Source organism: Scyliorhinus canicula, chromosome 17 (assembly GCF_902713615.1).
Source record: "Scyliorhinus canicula chromosome 17, sScyCan1.1, whole genome shotgun sequence".
Classification (NCBI taxonomy): domain Eukaryota; kingdom Metazoa; phylum Chordata; class Chondrichthyes; order Carcharhiniformes; family Scyliorhinidae; genus Scyliorhinus; species Scyliorhinus canicula.
Window position 1 is genome coordinate 19527128 of NC_052162.1, and position 22344 is coordinate 19549471.

The window sequence follows — 22344 nt, forward strand, 5'->3', positions numbered from 1 at the left end:
ACCTTTTTGGGCACTAAGGGGCAATTTAGCATGGCCGATCCACCTGACCTGCACATCTTTGGACTGTGGGAGGAAACCAGAGCACCCGGAGGAAACCCACGCAGACACGAGGAGAACGTGCAGACTCAGCACAGACAGTGACCCAAGCCAGGAATCGAACCTGGGACGCTGGAGCTGTGAAGCAACAATGTTAACCACTGTGTTACCGTGCCGCACTCACTGATTTTTGATAATGTCTGGGGGGGGGAAAAAACTTCATCTGGTTCTTCCTCATAGAAAATGTTTAATGCCCGATCATTTGAGGCACTGACGAATTTTGACATTATCATGATCACCAAACTCTTTATTTTTAAAAGTGTTCCTTTGTGATACTTGTGCTATAAATTACGATGAGAAGGACATGTCCATGTTTACGGCAATGTCACTTTGTGGATGAGTATTCAGTTACTTTGTGCAGAGTAACTTGCCTTTCTCTCACCTACTATTCATCTTTTCTATTTTGTCCATTCGTTCTGGCGATGTGGGTGTCTGTAACAAAGCCGCCATTTATTGCTCATCCCTAGTTGATGATACAGCTGAATTGATTGCTTGGCCATTTGAGGAGTTAACTATATAGGTGTGGGACTGGAGTCACCCATCGGCAAGTCTGAGCAAGATTGGCCGGTTTCCTTCCTACAGGCTATCAGAAAAGCAGTTGGATTTAATGACAACTCAACGGCCTTGTGGCCACTGTTGCTGATCCCAGCTTTTGTAGGAAAAACACATTACCAGGCAACCTTGGTGGGATGTGAGCTGATGATTATTGCCCTGAGAGTTACTAGTTTGGTTTCAGAACCAGTACGCGGCCATACCCTGTGCAGGCAACCTGAATCCTGTGGTCGATGACTCGGATAGACCCCTGTTGAGGTTTTCAAAGTGGGCTTTGCCGTATCAGTGATGCCATTCTGTGTTTGTGCAGCGTTTGTAGCCACAATAAGGAGAACTTAATGACGGCTTTCAACATGGGGGTGATATTTGGACCAACGTTAATGAGAGCGCAAGAAGATACAGTTGCGGCCATGATAAACATCAAGTTTCAGAACATAGTTGTGGAAATCCTGATCGAGCATTACGAAAAGGTAAAGCCTAGTCTTGACCAGAAGTAAAGTGTCTGACATTTCTACCACTGTTTCTGCTCGTGTTAATGCAGGTTAAGAATTCTAGAGAAAAGTAAATTACTGCGGATGCTGGAATCTGAAACGAAAGGGACAAATGCTGGAAAATCTCAGCAGGTCTGGCAGCATCTGTAGGGAGAGAAAAGAGCTAACGTTTCGAGTCCGATGACTTTGTCAAAGCTTTGACAAAGAGTCATCGGACTCGAAACGTTAGCTCTTTTCTCTCCCTACAGATGCTGCCAGACCTGCTGAGATTTTCCAGCATTGTCCCTTTCGTTTAAGAATTCTAGAGACCTGATTCCAAAATAGGAATTACTATAATGTTGGGGATTGCTGAGTCAATTAAATAGTTATGTAAGCAAAAAAATATTTTTTGTCAGTATTCTCCCTTCCAAGTGAATAACAATGTTACTAATTGTAGCTAAACTGCTAATAACAATTAATACTAAGCTGCCTTGCAACTCACAACCGGTCTTTCTTGTGTTGGCTGGCCCCCAAACTTGGGCAATGGTTGAGGGGAAAAAAGTGACTTTGGTTTCATCTCTTGATGGTTCACCCGACTGCAAAGTGTTATATGTATGTGGAAGGGAGCACCTAGAAGAGTTGGTGAGGAGTGGAGGTGGGAGAAGGGCAGGAGGAGAGAGAGAGAGACACCATGCATAGTCTTGCTTACGCTTTGTTATCCTTGTATCCATGTACTCTGGCTCTGCATTTACAGCTAAACAAGGTCTACGTGGTCCATTGTTCTATGACACAGGCAGTGGCTGATAAAAGTTTTCTTTGCCCACGCATTGCCAGTTGTCAAACAGGGTGGCAAAGGAGTTTGTCAATTATGTTTTACAGGCAGAAGCTATCAGGAAGAAAGGAAAACTTTCCATTTCACCTTTCATAACCTTGAGACATCTGAATGCTTTACAGGCAGTGAAGTGTAGTCACTGTGAAATGTGGGAACCAAACTGCACACAGCAAGGATCCATTATAAATGAAATGAAATGAAAATTGCTTATTGTCACAAGTAGGCTTCAATTAAGTTACTGTGAAAAGCCCCTAGTCGCCACATTCCGGCGCCTGTTCGGGGAGGCTGGTACAGGAATTGAACCGTGCTGCTGACCTGCCTTGGTCTGCTTTAAAAGCCAGCGATTTAGCCCAGTGTGCTAAACCAGCTCCAGGTCATCTGTTTTCATTCCTGTTGGTTGAAGGATTAAATATTGGCTGAGATATTCGTGTAAACGCTCCTGCTTTTCAAATTGATAGGATCTTCAGTGCCCAGCTAAGAGGACAGTGGGACCAAAGGTCAGCACCTTGAGCAATGCAGCGCTCCCTCAGTGTTGCACTGGAGTATTAACCTGGATAATCTGCTCAAGTCTCTGGAGTGGACTTGAATGAGCGCCCTCCTGAGTGAATGTTATCACCGAGCCACGATTTACACATTCATAATAAAGGCCTCTGCAGGGTGGAATATTATTTTTTACTTGATTTAATAGGCTCTTTCTTGCCATCCAAGTAATAAAGCACATGGCTGGAACTCAGCACATCTGCTCCACAACACTATTAAGAACATAAGCTCACCATATAAAGCAACATGGTGTCAACCCACATCCCCAGTTATTGTAGCACTAGTTCCTCTCTTCTATCAAGAGTCCTTTTCAAAAAAAGTATGCTGAAACATCAGGGCCCCTTATTAAAGATCAACGGTGTTACAAAGAACTGCTGTGATCTTTGAATAAATACATTTCAATATAAATCTAGTTAACAGTGAGTCCTGATGATCCTGCTTGAACTGACCTGGTTGAGTACCTGAACCGGAGTGTGCTGGATTAACACGCTGTGTAAACTCAAACTTTTGTTAAGGATTTGTACAAATCCGGCTCCCCCTCTCTTCTGTGGCTCAGTAACTCCTGGCAGGCAGCAACCTGCGCTAATGATTGCACTGTTGCTGTTGTTAATCCAGTGCTCTCATGATCTGGAACTTGGAACCTCGCCTCAGATCCCTGCTGGAGCATCTGCATCTTGGAATTTCTTCAGCTCTGGTCCTGACCTCCCACTCTGTCTGCAGAGGAGCCAGCGATTGGGGGGGGGGGGGGGGGGGGGGATGGAAATTCTAACTTTCAGACCTTTTATAGCCTTTGAAGAGATCGGCTGAAGGGAAAGATGGTAGGCTGATTAGAATTTTTGGGAAGGGATTCTGGGAATATGTCTCCATTCTTGTTCTGCTTTTTCAGATATTTCGGTTCCCGCCGGAGGAGAACGCTGCTCCTCCAGTGCCGCCCCCCAGAGCGGCGCCCAGGAAACGCCAGCCAATCACAATCTCCAAACGGCCTGCCCGACCTCGGCCGAACCTCAACTCTTCCATCTCTGAGGATGTGGAAGGTCAGTATCGGTTCCATTGCTCGCACTCCACCTAACTCTACGCGCATGTCATGGTGTGACTGACAAGTTTAAGTATAAGATGCTGCAAAGATTTGATATTTGTTGTGTGTGTGGGGGGGGGGGCTGGGGGGGGGGGGGGGGGGGGGACAAAGCGTGAGAGAAGGAAGAGGCTGGTCCTGCTATTTGGTATCCCAGGTCTCGTCCTGCTTAAAACTCATCCATTTCTTTCTCTTCCTCTCTTGTGAATGCAGTCACTCTTGTAAAGGTTCATGTATGTCAATAGTTCTCTTTCACTTCATCTAAGTACCCGCCCTTCATTTTCATGGGGGATGAGCATCACTGACTAGGCCAGTTTCCCATCCCCAAAAGCCCTTGAGAAAGTGGTGGTGAGTCACCTTCTTGAACCGCTGCAAACCATCTGGTGTAGGTGCACCCACACTGCGGTCAGGGAGGGAGTCCCAGGATTTTTACCCAGCGACAGTGAAGGAATGGCTATACAGTTCTAATTTAACATTAGTGTGGCTTGGAGAAGAACTTTCAAACCAAGGTGGTCCCATTCGTCTGCTGCCCCTTCCCTTCCAAGCGGTAGAGGTAGGATGCTTGGAAGGTTCTGTTAGAGGTGGCGTGGGGAGTTGCATCTTGTCGATGCGACACACTGCAGCCACTGCTGGTGACCGAGAGAGCGACTGTTTAAGATGGTGGATGGGAGACTGATCAAGCATGATGATGCTGAGCTTCTTGAGTAGTTGTTGGACCTGCAAGTGGTAAGTATTCCACCATCACACTCCTGACTTGTGCCTTGTGGATGGTGGGCAGGTTTTGTGGAATCAGGAGGTGAGTTACTCGTTGCGGAGTCCTTAGCCTCAGAGCTGCTCTTGTAGCCGCAGCATTTATGTGGCTGGTCCATTTCACGTTCTGGTCACCGGTCAGTTGTGGAATATTGATCTGTGAACTTTGTTATATTCCTTGTCTTATTCTCCAAGATAGCCAGATATGTAGTGTTGACAAAGAATATAAAACTAAGAAGATTAAATCAAAACAAATTTATTTTACACTACTAACTTGATTTGGTTTGCACACTTTACTAAGTAACAAATAATAAAGTAATACTGAATCTGTAGTACAGTAATCAATATTCTCTCTAACTATTAAACTACACTATAACTCTACCTCATGCTATACTTCCACAATGAAATCTCCCTCAGCTTTCTCTCTCTTTATCAGCTTCTCCCAGAATTCCTAGATGCAGCCTTCAATATACAATCACTTAGTAACACCATCTAGTGTTGAGTTACACGTAGTCTCTGTTGTTAACCCTTTACTACACTTGTACTATACATATCATTACATCATCTTTTTCTTTAGACATTTCTTTTCTACATGACTAAAGAAAAAAATGAAAACATTAGTAAAGAATACATTGATATGTATACTAAGTTAACAAGTGAGTCAGAAAAAAAATATTCAAACAGTTAATTTATGTTTCTTCACAAGTTAAGTCTGTCTGGTTTCTTTCTTATTCTGGACGATCTCATCAATCCAGTCAGTGGAGTGCTAGAAGTCTTGAATGTCTTCAGGAAGTCATCTGGTGTCTTGGAAGATGTTGTAGTACGAAATAAGCTCTCATTGAATTGAAGATGAGGAAATAACGTATTGGAAGATTGAACTTTCAGAAGTGCTCTACGATTTCTACTAACAATTGAACCTTCATTCGTCTGAATGATGCATGAACGAGGTGCTACTTGATGTATGACCGTAGCTAGATCAGACCATCCTCCAATACGAATTCTCACTTGATCACCTGGATTAAATGGTTCCAGTGGTTTCACATGTTGATTGTAGTATTTATCCTGAATATTCTGTTGATGTTGCATTTTCTTTATGACGGGCTGAAGATCTGGATCAGGAAGTCGTATGCATGGAAGAGTTGTACACAATGTTCTGTTCATCAATAATTGAGCAGGAGATAAACCAGTTGCAAGATGAGTAGCTCTGTAATTCAATAAAGTTAAGAACATGCCCGAATCAGAGTCGAGAACTTTTTTGAAAAGTTGTTTCACAATGTGAACGCCTTTTTCAACCTTGCCATTGGATTGCGGATAGAGAGGACTGGAAGCTATGTGAATGATATTGTATGTATTAGCAAATTCAGTCAACTCATAGCTATCAAAACAAGGTCCATTGTCTGCTATGACTTTGTAAGGAGTCCCATGATGAGCAAAAATCTCTTTTGTTGCCTTGATCACGGATTTTGCAGTGGAGTCAGACAATTTGATTACTTCGGCATAGTTTGAGAAATAATCAATGATTAGAATATAATCACGACCATGAAAGTGAAAAAGATCGATACCAACCTCCGACCAAGGAATCTTCTAAAGATCATGAAGTAGAAGTGTTTCTTTACTTTGAGTTGATTGATTGCACTGGCAGGTTTCACATTCTAAAATTACATTTGTTATGTCCTTGTTTATTCCTGGCCAATATACTGCCTGTCTCGCTCTTCGTTTGCATTTCTCTATGCCGAGATGGACCTTCGTGTATTTTCTGTAGTATCACGGGTCTAGTATCATAGGAATAACTGTACGATCGCGCCAAGGATCTGACTCTGCTCTGGAGGGTTACAAGGTAGTCAGGAAGGAACTCAAAAATGGACTTAGGAGAGCTAGTAGGGGGCATGAAAAAGCCCTGGCGGGTAGGATTAGGGAAAACCGCAAGGCGTTCTACACTTATGCAAGAAATAAGAGGATGATCAGAGTGACAGTAGGGCCGATTAGGGATGATAGTGAAAGATAGTGCCTAGAGTCTGAGGAGATTGGGGAGGCCCTAAATGAATACTTTGCTTCAGTATTCACTAGAGAGAGGGACCTTGTTGCTCATGAGAATAGTGTGAATCAGGTTAATAGACTCAAACAGGTTGATAGTAAGGAGGATGTGCTGGAAAGTTTGAAAGCAACAGGATAGATAAGTCCCCTGGGCCTGACGGGATATACCCAAGGTTACTACGGGAAGCGAGGGAGGAGATTGCTGCGCCGTTGGCGATGATCTTTGCATCCTCACTCTCCACTGGAGTAGTACCGGATGATTGGAGGGAGGCGAATGTTGTTCCTCTGTTCAAGAAAGGGAATAGGGAAATCACTGGGAATTACAGACCCATCAGTCTTACGTCTATGGTGAGCAAAATATTGGAAAGGATTCTGAGAGATAGGGGGCGCGATTCTCAGAAATGGAGACAAAGTCCCGATGGCGGAGTGAAAACCGGAGTGTTTCACTCCGGCGTCAGAGCCCGCTCCCAGCTCCCTATTCTCCCGCCCCCGGGGGGCTAGGGGCGGCGTCGCGTATTTTACGTGCGCTGGGTCTTGGCGCCACGTTAAAAGCTGCGCCGTGTAAATGATGCAGCCGCCGTCGCGTAAGTGAAGTCACCCGCGCGTGCACGGTTGCCGTCCTCCCCGAGGCCGCCCCGCAAGAAGATGGCAGATGGATCTTGCGGGGCGGCGGAGGGAAGGAGGTCCTCCTTTAGAGAGGTCGGCCCGCCGATCGATGGGCCCCGATCGCGGGCCAGACCCCATCGGAGGCCCCCCCGGTGAAGGAAACCCCCCCTCCCCCCTCACAGTTCCCTCCGGCAGCATCCGGCGGCGCCGGCGGGAACCTGTCGGGTCGGAGCGGCTGCTCGGCCCATCCGGACCGGTGAATAGCAGGGGTACCGGAGAATCACCGTTTTGAGTGTCTCGGGCGATTCTCTGGCTGGTGCGGCGCAGAACCCGACGGGGCCGTTCTCGCCGGTTGGGAGAATGGTGGGACGCCGCCGGACCGGCGTCGCGCACCCGCCGATTCTCCCAACCGACGCGGCCTCGGAGAATCGCGCCCAGGATTTATGATTATTTAGAAAAACATTGAAGATGTTTTGATTAAAGATAGTCAGCATGGCTTTGTGAGGGGCAGGTCATGCCTCACAAGCCTCATTGAATTCTTTGAGGATGTGACGAGACACATTGATGAAGGTCGGGCAGTGGATGTGGTGCGTATGGATTTCAGTAAGGCATTTGATAAGGTTCCCCATGGTACGCTCATTTAGAAAGTTAGGGGGCATGGGATACAGGGAAATTTGGTTGTCTGGATACAGAATTGGCTGGCAGAAAGAAGACGGCGGGTGGTTGGTGGATGGAAAGTATTCCACCTGGAGGCCAGTAACCAGTGGGTCCCACAAGGATCTGTTCTGGGACCTCTGCTCTTTGTGGTTTTTATAAATGACTTGGATGAGGAAGTGGAAGGGTGGGTTAGTAAGTTTGCCGATGACACGAATGTTGGGGGAGTTGTAGATAGTGTTGAGGGCTGTTGCAGGTTACAACAGGACATTGACAGGATGCAGAGCTGGGCTGAGAAGCGGCTGATGGAGCTCAACCTTGATAAATATGAAATGATTAATTTTGGAAGGTCGAATTTGAATGCTGAATACAGGGTTAAAGGCAGAATTCTTGGAAGTGTCGAGGAACAGAGGGATCTTGGGGTCCACGTACATAGATCCCTCAAAGTTGCCACCCAGGTTGATAGGGTTGTTAAGAAGGCGTATGGTGTGTTGGCTTTCATTAACAGGGGGATTGAGTTTAAGAGCCGTGAGGTTTTGCTGCAGCTTTATAAAACTCTAGTTAGACCACACTGGGAATATTGTGTCCAGTTCTGGTCGCCTCATTATAGGAAGTATGTGGATGCTTTGGAGAGGGTACAGAGGAGATTTACCAGGATGCTGCCTGGACTGGAGGGCATGTCTTATGAAGAAAGATTGAGAGAGCTAGAGCTATTCTCATTGGAGCGAAGAAGGCAGAGAAGTGACTTGATAGAGATGTACAAGGTGATGAGAGGCATGGATAGAGTGGGTAGCCAGAGGCTTTTCCCCAGGGTGGAAATGGCTGTCACGGGGGGACATAATTTTAAGGTGATTGGAGGAAGGTATAGGGGAAATGTCAGAGGTAGGTTCTTTACGCAGAGAGTGGTGGGTGTGTGGAATGCACTGCCAGCAGAGGTCGTGGAGTCAGAGTCATTAGGGACATTTAAGGAACTCTTAGACAGACACATGGACAGCAGTAAATTGAAGGGATGTTGGATAGGTTTATAAGAACATAAGAACATAAGAACTAGGAGCAGGAGTAGGCCATCTGGCCCCTCGAGCCTGCTCCGCCATTCAATTAGATCATGGCTGATCTTTTGTGGACTCAGCTCCACTTTCCGGCCCGAACACCATAACCCTTAATCCCTTTATTCTTCAAAAAACTATCTATCTTTACCTTAAAAACATGTAATGAAGGAGCCTCAACTGCTTCACTGGGCAAGGAATTCCATAGATTCACAACCCTTTGGGTGAAGAAGTTCCTCCTAAACTCAGTCCTAAATCTACTTCCCCTTATTTTGAGGCTATGTCCCCTAGTTCTGCTGTCACCCGCCAGTGGAAACAACCTGCCCGCATCTATCCTATCTATTCCCTTCATAATTTTAAATGTTTCTATAAGATCCCCCCTCATCCTTCTAAATTCCAACGAGTACAGTCCCAGTCTACTCAACCTCTCCTCATAATCCAACCCCTTCAGCTCTGGGATTAACCTAGTGAATCTCCTCTGCACACCCTCCAGCGCCAGTACGTCCTTTCTCAAGTAAGGAGACCAAAACTGAACACAATACTCCAGGTGTGGCCGCACTAACACTTTATACAATTGCAACATAACCTCCCTAGTCTTAAACTCCATCCCTCTAGCAATGAAGGACAAAATTCCATTTGCCTTCTTAATCACCTGTTGCACTTGTAAACCAACCTTCTGTGACTCATGCACTAGCACACCCAAGTCTCTCTGAACAGCGGCATGCTTTAATATTTTATCGTTTAAATAATAGTCCCGTTTGCTGTTATTCCTACCAAAATGGATAACCTCACATTTGTCAACATTGTATTCCATCTGCCAGACCCGAGCCCATTCACTTAACCTATCCAAATCCCTCTGCAGACTTCCAGTATCCTCTGCACTTTTCGCTTTACCACTCATCTTAGTGTCATCTGCAAACTTGGACACATTGCCCTTGGTCCCCAACTCCAAATCATCTATGTTAGATTAGGATAAATGGTCGGCACAACATCGTGGGCTGAAGGGCCTATACTGTGCTATACTGTTCTATGTTCTATGAGACGGAGTAGAAAACCATCTACAACAGTGAGTCCAGATTGAATGTTTCAGAATTTTGAACAGTGTCCTTTTGGCCAACCATTTTTCAAATGGTCGATGGCACATTGCAACATTTCATCTTTGTTTAGCTCATCTCTGGTGAAGTTGATTTTGTCGTCCGAAGCTGGAAGAGTTTCAGCTCAAAGCTGCACTTGAGCTTCAATCTGTTGAATGAACTCCTTTGTTGTTCTTAGGTGTTGGTAGAACGAGATAATGTATCAGCAATTATAAGATCTTTATCCGGAGCGTAGACAAGTTGAAAATCGTACCATCTTAACTTCTTGAGAATATGTTGTAGTCTAGGACTCCTGTCATTCAAATCTTTGTGAATGACGTGTACTAGTGGTCGGTGATGAGTTTTGACCGTGAACATTGGTAGTCCATGGACATAGTCATGGAATTTGAGAATTCCAGTAAGTAAGCCTAAACATCCTTTTTCTATCTGAGCATACCTTTGCACAGTGGAAGTCATCGATCGCGATGCATAAGCAACAGGTGTCCACAAAGAATCATCATTTCTTTGAAGTAGGACTGCCCCAACACTTTGACTTGCATCTATAGAAATCTTTGTTTCTCGTTCAGGGTCAAAGAAGGAAAGAACAGGTACGGTAGTCAATGCTGATTTGAGGTCGAGCCATTCTGTGTTGTGCTCATCAGTCCACGGAAACGTTGAGCTTTTCTTAATAAGGTGATGCAAAGCTGCAGTTCTTGAAGATAGGTTTGGCATGAACCTTCCAGGTAAATTTACAACGCCTAGGAATCTCAACACTGCTTTCTTGTCCTCTGGGACTGTCATCTTCTGAATGGCAGCAATCCTATCATCGTCTGGTTGCACACCATGCTCTGAGACCTGATCACCCAGGAATTTTAAAGTTGAGATGCCAAAGTTGCATTTGGATCTGTTTAGCTTTAAGCCAAATTTGTGTATCCTCTGGAAGACTTTCAACAGCCTTGCATTATACTCTTCACGTGTAGGTGACCGTACGAAGATGTCATTAACATACACTCGGACTCCATCTATGCCTTCAGCCATTTGTTCCACGGCACGAAGAAATATCTGGAGATTATGCCAAATGGCATTCTGTTGAATTAGTAATGACCAAACAGTGTGTTGAACGTACACAATTTCTTGCTTGTATCATCCAGCTGCATTTGCCAAAATCCTCCGGAAGCCTCCAGTTTCGAGAGAATTTTTGCATTTGCCATCTAGCTGGTAATCTCTTCACGCTTTGGTATTGGATAATGTTCATGCTTCATATTCTTATTTAAATCTTTTGGATCGATACAGATTCTTAATTCTCCAGTAGGTTTCTTGACACACACCATCGAAGTGACCCAATCAGGTCGGTGCTGTAATCGTGGAGATGATTCCAAGTTTCTGCATGCGTGCAAGTTCTTGCTTTAAACATTCACGTGATGGAGCAGAAACTCTTCTAGGAGGGTGTACCACTGGTTTGACATTTGGTTTCGATTGTATCTTGTATTGAAAAGGAAGAGTACCCATACCTTCAAAGATGTGAGGAAATTGATTGAGAATCCCCTGAATATCTTCCTGTACATGTGGAAGAGGTTTGCTGGTACTATAGATTATTTTCATTAGAAGATCCTGACAGGTTCGTGCACCTAATAGCAAAAATCAATTGGATTCAACAATCTCGAATGGTAAGTCACTGCAAGATAGCAAGATCCTAATGATGTCGGCCACATGTTCCCGGTTGATGCCCCTTCTTTTATGCAGGTGGCATTGTATAGCCATGTGATTCTCGAAGCTGAGAGCGCTCACTATGGGACTTTGTTCCTATTTAGTTGAATCGCGCCCAGAGTCTGCCTATATGTTAAACCAGGATTTCCAAAAAGTATTACTGCAACCGATATATATATATTTTATATATATATATATACACGTATGCCTTAACCCAGGTTTTTAATAACATTACTGCAACAGATATATATATATATGTGTATACCTTAACCTAGGCTTTTAATAACATTATTGCAACAGATATATATAAAACACAACCTCAATGAAAATAATTCCTACATTCCTAGCAATGGTGTTTACCGTTTCCCTTCATGTAATCCTCAGACTTCTTCGAGGAAAACTGTTCCATTATCACTAACAATCGGCTCTGGTGCTCCAAATCTTGCATCTTCTTCATTTACATTGATGATTTGGAGTTGGGGACCAAGGGCAATGTGTCCAAGTTTGCAGATGACACTAAGATGAGTGGTAAAGCGAAAAGTGCAGAGGATACTGGAAGTCTGCAGAGGGATTTGGATAGGTTAAGTGAATGGGCTCGGGTCTGGCAGATGGAATACAATGTTGACAAATGTGAGGTTATCCATTTTGGTAGGAATAACAGCAAACGGGATTATTATTTAAACGATAAAATATTAAAGCATGTCGCTGTTCAGAGAGACTTGGGTGTGCTAGTGCATGAGTCACAGAAGGTTGGTTTACAAGTGCAACAGGTGATTAAGAAGGCAAATGGAATTTTGTCCTTCATTGCTAGAGGGATGGAGTTTAAGACTAGGAATTGTATAAGGTGTTAGTGCGGCCACACCTGGAGTATTGTGTTCAGTTTTGGTCTCCTTACTTGAGAAAGGACGTACTGGCGCTGGAGGGTGTGCAGAGGAGATTCACTAGGTTAATCCCAGAGCTGAAGGGGTTGGATTATGAGGAGAGGTTGAGTAGACTGGGACTGTACTCGTGGAATTTAGAAGGATGAGGGGGGATCTTATAGAAACATTTAAAATTATGAAGGGAATAGATAGGATAGATGCGGGCAGGTTGTTTCCACTGGCGGGTGACAGCAGAACTAGGGGGCATAGCCTCAAAATAAGGGGAAGTAGATTTAGAACTGAGTTTAGGAGGAACTTCTTCACCCAAAGGGTTGTGAATCTATGGAATTCCTTGCCCAGTGAAGCAGTTGAGGCTCCTTCATTACATGTTTTTAAGGTAAAGATAGATAGTTTTTTGAAGAATAAAGGGATTAAGGGTTATGGTGTTCAGGCCGGAAAGTGGAGCTGAGTCCACAAAAGATCAGCCATGATCTCATTGAATGGCGGAGCAGGCTCGAGGGGCCAGATGGCCTACTCCTGCTCCTAGTTCTTATGTTCTTATGTTCTTATGTTCTTATGTTCTTCAATGGTCTATTCACTTGTTGTTGACTTCATTATCTCGATTTCTGGCCATTTAGATTGTGCGTCCACAATCACGAAAACATGTGACCCTTCAGTGGACCAGCATAATTGATGTGTATTCTCTGCCATGGCTTTGTCGGCTATGGAGTGTTCCTTAGTTTTACACAGGATTGACATTGTGCTACTTTCTCTTCAACTTGAGCATCTAACCCTGGCCACCAATAATAACTGCATGTCAATTCCTTCATCTTCGCCACACCAGGATATCCCCATGCAGTTGGTCAAGGACTCTACTATGCAGGCACGGAGGAATTATCACATGGATTCCCTACAATAGAACTTCATTATGCACTGTCAACTCAGGTCTTCGAGTGATGTAAAGATTTTTTTCTATGAACGTCTGACAGCGTTCACTTTTGGACCAAGTCCATCACCTTTCCCATCACTGGATCGACTCTAGTATATCTTTGAACTTGTGATGAAGCCACCGGTACATATCCACAAGTGAGAAATACAAAATACTGACAAAATCTTCTTCAGGTTTGCTGGTGCTATAGATTCTTTTCTATAGCACCAGGGTCAAGCTTGATTTGTAACAGCAATTGCGACAAAGCATCAGCATGTACGTGTTGCTCTGACGTGCGATATTGGATATTGTGCTGACAATATCAATGACCATCTTTACAATCTACAAGCTTCCAAAGAAGGTTTTCTGGCCCAAAGATTTTTAGTCAAAGGTCGCTAATCCATCAAAACTAAAACGACGCCCTTATAGATAATGGCGGAACCTTCTTACCCTTACACCAAAAATGATGCTCAAAGCCTCTTCTTCTTCTAGCATAATTCATTTCAATAATATCGCTAGTCCAGTTCAATTTCTGATCAATGGTAACCCTCAGGATATTGATTGTGGGGGGATTCAGCGATGGTAATGTCATGGGATGATGGTGAGATACTCTCTTGTAGACGATGGTCGTTACCTGACACTTGTGTGGTGAAAATGTAACTTGCCACTTGTTAGCCCAGGCCTGGATATTGTTCAGGTGGTGCTGCGTTTGGACATGGACTGCTTCATTATGTGAAGAATCACGAATTGTGGTGAACATTGTGCGGTCATCATCAAACATCCACACTTCTGACCTTATGATGGAAGGCAAGTTATTGATGAAGCAGCTGAAGATGGTTGGGCCTAGGACACTACCTTGAGGAACCCTTGCAGTAATGTCCTGGGGTTGAGATGATTGACCTTCAAACAAAACAACCATCTTCCTTGTGCAAGGTATGACTCCAACCAGCTGAGAATTTTCCCCCTATTTCCATTGGCTCCAGTTTTGATAGGGGTTCTTGATGCCACACTCGGCCAAATGCTGCCTTGATGTCAAGGGCAGTCACTCTCCCCTCACCTCTGACATTCAGCTCTTTTGTCCATGTTTGAACCAAGGCTGTAATGAGGTCAGGAGCTGAGTGACCCTGGCGGAACCCAAACTGAGCGTCCATGAGCAGGTTATTGCTGAGTAAGTGCCGTTGAAAGCACTGTTGATGAATCCTTCCATCACTGCTGATGACGGAGAGTAGACTGATAGGGCGGTAATTGGCTGGGTTGGATTTGTCCTATTTCTTGTGTACAGGACATACATGAGCAATTTTCCACATTGCAGGGTAGATACCAATGTTTTATTAAATTTAAAGTGCCCATTTCTTTTTTTTTCCAATTAAGGGGCAATTTAGCATCTCCAATCCACTTACCCTGCGCATCTTTGCCTTGTCGGGATGAGATCCAAGTAGACACGGGAAGAAAATGCAAACTTCACATGGACAGTGACCCAGGGCTGGGATGGAACCTGGGTCCTTGGCGTCATGAGGCAATAGTGCTAACCACTGCACCACTCTGCCGCCCCTCTTTTGTTAGATTTCTCGTTGCTGCAAAGAAAAAAATAGTATGGAGGTTCCCACACTCTGGATTTCTGAAAAACATTACGTGAGGTTTAAGAGGTGTTGCTCACACAATCAAAGATGGTAAACTGTCTAAAGCCCACGCAAACCTTCTGCTGGCGTCACTACACATCATGTGATGCTTTACCAGCATCGATATATAGTCTGATGCGTGACATTCTCGTTCACACCCACCCAACAACTTTCTGGAGAGAGGCAGCCGCTGGCCATCGATTCCTGCAAAGATCGTTTTACATTTTTATGGAGTTGACATGACAACCAAGAGCTACTTGTCTGTCATTTTTTTCACAAAATTCATGGTGACATCACGTTAACCTGTGTGACAGTTTAGTTTTGATTTATGACTGAAATTAACATTCTGGCAGACTTACCCACTGAGCCAATGGCAAATAGTCGGCCTCTGGGATGAAGAATTAAAGCTAGCCATTCTAAGCAGTGAGCATGTCAGTGAACTATGAATACTGCGACATGCTCTTCCCGTACCCCTTCCTTCATTTCAGTCAACCAATACTCGATCAGTAATCTCTGTTGAAGAGTGAACTGTTGCTTTCCGCTTTGTCCGACCATTTCAATGGGCTTGGAATGATAATTAAACCCCCAGCCATCTGTGCAAAGTGACGTGATTCCAGCATTGAGCTCACCAACATTGCCCTTTCCCATTTCTTTCATATAGTTAATCAACAACTGCGCTGAGGGACTTAAGGTGGTTAACGCGATCCTGCGCCTGGTCCTGTGATGTTGAAACAGGACTGTTTTTTAAAATTTGATTTTGTGCACACAGACTTTGTTCTATTAACCAGACACTTATCAGCCGGCAGTGCTGGACGACGCTTTTATAGCGTTGATCGTTATACGTGTCTGAAGCTCTCGCCGCTTGGCGCCAGCGTTTGTCTCTTTCGTGAGACCAGTGGTGTCTGGTTTGATCAATTGCTTGCAGCTGTTAGCTGGATAAACTATCAAAATCCCTGTTTTCCCTTTTTTTTAATACGGTTCTGCAGTTTAACTGCAGTCTTTGGGTTTTAACCTTAATTACAGGGTTGGCATGAAAGGACTTTTATTCAGCGGGCATGTGTTAATGAGAGACGTCTACCTTTTATTCCCATTTGTGGTGAATATTTTCAGTTGCACTCCTTGGACGACACAGATCTGCCTCATTTTTAGAAGGCACGGTGGCGCAGTGGTTAGCACTGCTGCCTTTTGGCACCGAGGACCCGGGTTCAATCCTGGCCCTGGGTCACTGTCCATGTGGAGTTTGCACATTCTCCCTGTGTCTGCATGGGTTTCACTCCCACGACTCAAAGATGTGCTGGGTAGGTGAATTGGCCACGCTAAATTGCTCTTTAATTGTGAAAAAATATATTTGGGTACCCTAAATTTTTAAAAAAGTGCAGAAGGTGGTCATTTGCCCCATTGAGTCTGGACCAACCCTCTAAAAGAGCACCCTACCTAGCCCCACTCCCCTGCCCAATCCCTGTAACCCCACCTAACCTGCACAACCTTGGACAGTAAGGGACAATTTTACCACGGCCAATCCATCTAACCTGCACATCTTTGGACTGTGGGAAGAAACCGGAGCACCCCGAGGAAGCCTACACAGATAGTGGGAGAATGTTCAAACTCTGTACAGACAGTCGGAATTGAACCTGGTTCCCTGGCATGCGAGGCAGCACTGCTAACCACTGTGCCACCCAGTATCTGATTTATGCTGTCTGTTAAATTAAGAATATGTTTGAAGTGAAACTTGTTGCACTGCTTCACATTTTCTCATTTCCCGCTCTAGGTGTGAACTTCTTCAAGGATTTTAACTGACCTTTAGAATTGCAAGAGTTCCTGCATCAAGCATATGGGCCATTCCTCGCATTTAGATGAGAACCCTTATTTTGTTTGCTTGGTAAACATTCTGGGGGGGAGGGGGGGGGGTGCGGCGTGAGTAGGGGTAAATGGGGGCGGTGGTTTGATATGGGCAGAAATCCCTATTTTGAGTGTCCAAGCGTTATATTTTCGGACTTCAAGTTGCCCATTATACTGTGGTCACTTCATTGGGGTCAGTAGGACACCTTATTGGGGAAGAGAAAACAAACTCAAATGCAGTGGAGCTTAAGCAGTTAAAACCATGTATTGTACCATTGCAAACCCAATGGGGACCACCTTGCCAGTTGGAACTTTGACTTTGCAGAGATATCTGGAACTAGACAGAAAGTGCCTCTCTCAAACCACCTCCCCCCGCTCCCCTCCCAGCACCCATGTGACTCGTTTAGTCCACCAAGATTCATTCATGACCCAAACTGGCTTGTCAGTCATCAACAGTTGTCTGGAGGCAGTTGGCTTCAACAAAACGTTGACTTCCACCTGCTTGAAACCCTGCTTGTAATGGGCATTACTCCTTTAAAATTCCTCTCCTATTTCACTTAACTTTAAAAAATCCCTATTATGTAATTGGCCCATTCTCTGCACCCTCCCTGTGTTATGACCAAACTGCAATTACTCTCTTTATTTTTTTTTCCTTTTGTGTGAAGATTTTAAAACCCAGATTTTAGTGTTCGTCAATAATGAGCGACTCGTTTCCTGGGCTCATGTCTCTTACGATTTTCAACCTTGCTGGTGACTGGTCCTCTGAGCCTTGGCACGTCACCTATTTCTTAATAATCATTTTAAAATGCGACAGGCTTTTGTTTAACCTGTTGTCCTTTATCCTGCAGGGCAGCTCAAGTCTGCTTTGTGAACAATTGGATTGTCTTGGCTGTGGATGGCCAGTGTTTTTTTTCAAAATTCTTTTGTGGGATGTGGGCATCGTTGGTAAGGCCAGCATTTGTTGCCCATTCCTGATGGCCTGTGAACGGAGTGGCTTGCTAGGCCATTTCAGAAGGTGTTTAATAGTCAACCACATTGTTGTGGGCCTTGAGTCACATGTGGGCCAGACCAGCCAAGGACAGCAGATTTCCTTCCCTAAGCAGTTTTAGTGAAGCAGATGGCTTTTGCGGCAGTTGATAATTTCGATGTCACCAATACTGAGACTAGCTTTATATTCCAGATTTATTAATAGAATTGAAATTCCACCAGCTGGCCTGGGGAGATTTGAGCATCAGGCTGGGCCTCTGCATTACCAGTCCAGCAATATTACTGCACCACCACCAGCAGCAGCATATGTGGGGATGGTGCAGGAATATTGTGGGGATGGTGCAGGAATATTGTGGGGATGGTGCAGGAATATTGCCAAGCCCTCTCAAAGTTTTCCCGTTTTAAATGTAAATCTGCATGAGTGGAATAGAGTTGAGTATCTCAGAATTGAGTATCTCCAGACTGTGTCCTGGAGTGGGCCTTGCACTCGCTGTATTTCTGTAACTGTTTCGTCAATACCTTTTTTTACAGTGACACAGCACATCTTTATGATCTAGGGTGAGTGATGCCCAACTTTGTTTTTTATTCATTGGATATGCGCATCACTGGCTGGGCCAGCATTTATTGCCCCTTCCTAATTACCCTTGAACTGAGCGACTTTGTTAGGACGTTTAAGAGTCAACCACATTGCTGGGGGGGTCTGGAGTCACAAGGACTTACCTGACCAGGTAAAGATGGTGGAAAACCTTCTCTAAAGGACATTAATGAGCCAGAAGGGTTTTTATGACAATTGACAATGATTTCATGGTGATCATTAGACTTTTAATTCCAGATTTTTAATTAATTCAAATATCACATCTGCCATGATGGGATTTGAACCCGGGTCCCCAGAGCATTAACCCGGGTCTCTATTGTCCAGTGACAATACCACTATATCACTGCTTCCCATATGACTTGGGTTAACTTATATGGAGGGCTATAATGTAGATAACAATCTGCACTGATCTGAACTGGGATTTGGGAGGATGTGTTCATCCTTTTGGATACTTGCCCAACTCTGGGATAATCCTGATATTTCTCCCACAGGTTTAAGGTGGCAGGGTTTAAGGAAACTGCTCTCAATTGAAAGCCAGGTGCAATGAGGTGAATCTCTGCAAAAGCAGTTAGGCTGGACTCTCGTGGAGATGCGACATTGCAGGAAATTTCTGATCCATTTTTTTTCAAACGGAATTGGTATTTGCAGTGACTGACTGTGATAATCTACCACATGGAGGGGCATATTGGAAAGCATGCAGACTTCCACGTTAACGCCCACATACATTATTTATTCAGGTTTAGCTCAGTGGGCTAGACAGCGGGTTTGTGATGCAGAACAAGGTCAGCAGCACGGGTTCTATTCCCGTACCAGCTGAGAATTCTGAATTCTCCCTCCATGTACCTGAACAGGTGCCGGAATGTGGCGACCAGGGGCTTTTCACAGTAACTTCATTGAAGATTATTTTTATTATTATTACTTATTTTTATTATTTTTTGTTATTTTTATTATTATTTTAATTTTATTATTATTTTGTTATTATTGTTTATTATTATTAAATATTTTTATTATTATTATTCTCATTGGAGGCCAGAGCCAAAGTTACTTAACCTTTGACAATGCAGCAAGACTTGCATCCAGTTAATATGTGGGCAAAATACTCAGTGCTCTATTTTATAATGAATCCAATACCTTGTGGGACACTCTTGGGGAAAGGAAGAAGGAGGTTGGACCTAAATAACTGTTAATGAACTCACTGAAATAACTAGTAATGGAGTCACTGAAAAGCAGTAGTAGGAAGCCTCTGCATATTGGCTACAAGGTAACATTCAAAACAAAGCAGCTTAAGGCCGATCCCATTTCTGCATGGTTTACTTGACTGATGCACTCCATTACCCAACACTGAGAATGTGGAAGAATTGACAGCCTCATCCTAGCCTAGTTTTAAAATGTATTCAGATTAGTGTTATCAATGGGACTGCAAATGACAATGCTGTTCATTTAGAGGTGCTACTGCAATCTATCCAGATACCGAGACCATGGACCAGTTGCACCTTTTCAAAGATATTTCTGTAATATTAGCAGATCTGGTTACCCTATCTCATAGCTGAATATATTTCCCCATCTCTCTCTGGGGAAAATTTCATTAGTTGAGTAATTAGGGTTTACCCTGAATGTCAGAAAGGATTGACATCTATGAAATCGGCCCTCTTCAACGGAACGTTTGGGGCATGGCTGCGGGAAGCAGTGTGGATATAGATCCACAGTAATTGGCTGTAATTATGCACAAACCAGCAAATGATTCCAACCAGGGTTTGGGCGGCAGTCATCTACTGATCAGGTGGCGATGTTCAGTCAGTTTGCAGTAAAATGGTTCATCCTCTTGCCCCTTTTTTGTTTGTTGACCCTCTTTGAAGTAAAGTTCTTAAAAGCAAAACAAAAAACTCTTCTTTTGCAGATGATGCCGGGAACCCAGACCATAATGCCAGCGGTGCCAATAGCCCAGAGACAGGTGGGGTGGGTTCCCTATTGAGCCCTGTACCATTGCAGCGAATGACTAGGCCAAACGTGGGCAGCCCAAAGGTGGCAGAAACCGATTCTCCTCTTCGTCAGGCTGCGGGGAACCAGAGTTGGAGACTGCACTCGGAGTCGGAAATGGGGAGGCTCGCATCAAAAACAAAAGATGGAGGTCTGAAGCCTGCAACCAAGTCTGTAAATGGGGTGCCATTGTCTGATCAGACCACTGCCAATGCCTCTCGAGCATCATCCTTCCGCTCAAAGCCTACTTCTTCCAAGATGGTTTACACTGAAGATGGTAAATGCACTTGATATAATTTAGAGTAGTGATTGGCATGAGATATTAACATTGCAACTTTGCTCAACACATTGGTACAATAGTGTGTTTTCCTTTCTCATATCTGTTTAATTCATTTTGCCATTTTAATGTGAATTGAGGCTCATCAAAATCAATTGTACCCACGAAGGGGGCTTCACTGGATTTTATTTCAGTGGATCATAATTGCTGTTACGTCCAGCAATCAAGACAAATGGTATGAGTTTGGAAATCATGCAACTGCATACAATACATTTTTTTTCTGTTGAAAAAAGGCCGTGGCTAACTGAGAACAGGGTCTGGAGCAACGTTATCTAATACATTGGCTACAAGCCATGTGGAAAATTGGGAATCCAGATGTGGCTAATTGCACTTTAAAAAAAAATGAGTCATAAATACCATGACTGGCACGTGATCTCCAATACGTTTTCCCATAGTTTAGGCATGTGTACTTCAACTTTTCTATGTATTTGTTGGTGAAATGCAAAGCTGAGCATGCAGTGATTGTTTTTCTGTGCTTAACCTTCTTTGTCATCTGTTCAAATGGTGCTCAACATGGTGTGCCATGGATGTACTAACAGTCTGGAGTGGGTAGGTTAACCAATCAAATAACTGCTTGAGTTCAGCAGAACAAAGTAACTTGGCCAAAAGCAGACAACAAGATGCGTTGTGGCAAAGGGCAAGCAGAATCTAACTATATACTGAGTAGTGAGCAGGAGGGGTCGGTGGAGAATGGTGGGTGGGGGTGGGGTGCCAGCCTGGTGCTCCTCTTGTTGTGAGTCATTGAACTCAGTATCGTGTGCACCTGTTGGACAAAATCCTAGAGAGTGTGCTAAAATGTGGTGGTGTCTGATAAATTACTGCCACAATTCCAAACTTTGAAAGAGAAAAGACTGCACAATCCTTCAGTGATGGTCGTAGATGTTTAAGTATATATACAGTATGGGTAAAATACACTTTCTAGGATAATTATATATTTCCTAGCCCTCCACCATTTCCACCAGCTTCAGCATGATGCCATGACCAAATGCACCCCCCTCCCCGGTCAGCATTCGGCAGGGAACACTCCATCCATGACACCACTCTTCCATCGCCCCGACCCTTCATCCCCCTCCTCACAGCACATTCCATTGCACTCGCAGGAGATGCAACACCTGCCCCCGTTATCTCCCCCATCCTCACTGTTGAAGGGCCCAAGCTCTCCTCTCCTGTGAAGTAGTGTTTCACCTGCACCTCCAACAATTTGGTCTACCGTATTCGCTGCTTCTCTACAATGGGGAGACTAAACGCAGACTGGGTGAGCGTTTTGTGAAACACCGTTGCTTTCTCCGCAAGCATGACCCCGACCTTCTGATCACTTGCCATTTTAACTCAGGATCGTGCTGCCATGGCCACATGTCCATCCTAGGCCTGCTGTAATGCTCCCATGGAATCCAACACAAACTGGAAGAACAACACCTCATCTTCCGATTATTGTGTTCAACAACTTTAGGCTGTGAACTTTTCCCTCCACCTTAACACCCCTCACCTTTTATAGTTTGTTGCTAGTTGGTTTTCAGCTCCCTGGCCTGCCCCAACAGAACCCCCAACCCTCCCCGACCTGTCCCTTGTTTAGTTTTATTCCCTTTAACACATTTTGCTCCCTTGCCTTTTGCCACTGTTGGTACTCTTCTTCCCTTAATCATAGAATTTGCAGTGTAGAAGGATGCCATTCAGCCCATCAAATCTGCACTGGTCCCTGGAAAAGCTACCCTACTTAAGCCCACGCTTCCATTCTATTCCCGCAACCCAGTAACCCAACCTAACGTTTTG

General features: G+C 44.4%; 1 protein-coding gene across 4 annotated transcripts in view; it reads left to right on the forward strand.

Annotated features, from left to right (window-relative positions):
* Positions 1-22344, forward strand: part of LOC119952435 (oligophrenin-1-like) — a 205463-nt gene that overhangs the window by 142720 nt on the left and 40399 nt on the right. For all 4 annotated transcript variants that reach the window (XM_038776185.1, XM_038776182.1, XM_038776183.1 and 1 more), the window contains exons 18-20: positions 959-1118; positions 3377-3524; positions 20158-20514. In XM_038776185.1, coding sequence (XP_038632113.1) covers positions 959-1118; positions 3377-3524; positions 20158-20514 — 665 coding nt within the window. The remainder of the gene's footprint in view (positions 1-958; positions 1119-3376; positions 3525-20157; positions 20515-22344) is intronic.